The sequence below is a fragment of the Myotis lucifugus genome, unplaced genomic scaffold (genome assembly GCF_000147115.1).
Source record: "Myotis lucifugus unplaced genomic scaffold, Myoluc2.0 scaffold_842, whole genome shotgun sequence".
Lineage (NCBI taxonomy): Eukaryota > Metazoa > Chordata > Mammalia > Chiroptera > Vespertilionidae > Myotis > Myotis lucifugus.
The window spans coordinates 190,567-192,114 of NW_005871890.1; the positions used below are offsets into that span (position 1 = coordinate 190,567).

At 53.9% G+C, this 1,548-nt stretch overlaps 1 protein-coding gene across 1 annotated transcript in view; it reads left to right on the forward strand.

The window, feature by feature from the left end:
- Positions 1–1,548, forward strand: part of CAPN9 (calpain 9) — a 19,953-nt gene that overhangs the window by 14,507 nt on the left and 3,898 nt on the right. Inside the window, 3 exon segments of the mRNA XM_023747337.1 lie at positions 89–146; positions 980–1,044; positions 1,351–1,435. Coding sequence (XP_023603105.1) covers positions 89–146; positions 980–1,044; positions 1,351–1,435 — 208 coding nt within the window.

A 1,548-nucleotide genomic window follows, 5' to 3' on the forward strand; every position in this document is an offset into this window, starting at 1 on the left:
GTCCCTTGAGCCAAGTCAAGCTCAGAGCGGAAAGAAACTCACAGAGCAGGTGCGGAGGGGTGACAAGCCACTGTCTCCGCTCTCACAGGACATGGAGGTGACCGCAGAGGAGCTGGAGTTTGTGTTAAATGCTGTGCTGAGCAAGAGTGAGTGCTCCCCCCACCTACCCCATCGGGGCCCGGGCTCCCAGGAGGGGCCTGGACGGCTCCCGGCCCTGCTGCTCGGAGCCACCGGCTGCTGCTCTGCAATAATCTATCACGGGGGCATAAGTTAGTGCCTCGTTTCTAAATGTTTGTCACCGTAAAGAACCTGATGAGAAAAATCTTTATATATATATTGATTTCCGAGAGGGAGAGTGAGAGAGAGAGAGAAACATCAATGATGAGAGAGAGAGAGAGAATCGTGGATCAGCTGCCTCCTGCACGCCCCCTACTGGGGGTCGAGCCCATCACCCAGGCATGTGCCCTTGACCGGGAATCTAACCCGGGACCCTTCAGTCCCCAGGCCAACGCTCTATCCCCTGAGCCACACCAGCCAGGGCAATGAGAAAAGTCTATACAGTGGGGCCTTGACTTACAGTTTAATTCGTTCCGAGACCAAGCTCGTTAAGGAGCTTGTTAACTCAAATTACTCTATCAACTCAATGCAAAAAATCAGCCGAGAGACAGCTGGTATCTCAAAAAACTCGTTAGTCAAGACACTTGTAAGTCAAGGCCCCACTGTATTGGTAATACTTTCCTTGTGATTCTTAAACCTAGAATCAATGGACGAAAGGATAGCTCCATTTTGAAGGCTTTTTCCATCTTTTGCAAATATTCCTCCCGCAAGGCCATGTCTACCTCCTCCAGCAGCCTCCTCGGAGGGGGAGCACGTCACCCCGGCCCCGGCCCCCGAGCTGACCCCACGGCCGGGCTCCGGAAGACGGCAGCGGGCGTACTGTCGGGGGGTGGCCTGAGTCCTGCTCTCTGTGTGATTTCAGAAAAGGGCATTCGATTCGAGAAGCTGAGCCTGATTTCCTGTAAGAACATCATTTCTCTAATGGACGTATCCTCCCCAGCGCGCGGGCAGAATAGACGCTAAGGTCTCTGTACGGGGCAGACCTTCCCAGAAGGTGGCCCGGACCGGCAGGGCGGTCTTTTTTCTTTTTAAAAAAAAAATATTTTCATTGATTTCAGAGAGGAAGGGAGAGGGAGCGAGAGATAGAAACCACTTCCCTCAAAGCCAAGAATCTGTGTTCCCCAGGTCCCCCACGCCAGCCCACTGCCCTCCCCACTGTAGCCCCAGGCGGGGGGTCCCCCGAGGGGCCCCAGGGGAAACACACTCGCGTTTTCCTTCACGGGCTCGGCACAGACCAGTGGCAACGGGAAGCTGGAGTTCGATGAATTCAAAGTGTTCTGGGAGAAGCTGAAGACGTGGACGGTATGTACCCTGGGGCGTGCGTGGCCTCAGGGGGCCCTACAAGCCCATAGCAGAGGGGACTCTATATTTTTAATACATTTTTATTGGTTTCAGAGAGGAAGGGAGAGGGAGAGAGAAACATCATGGTGA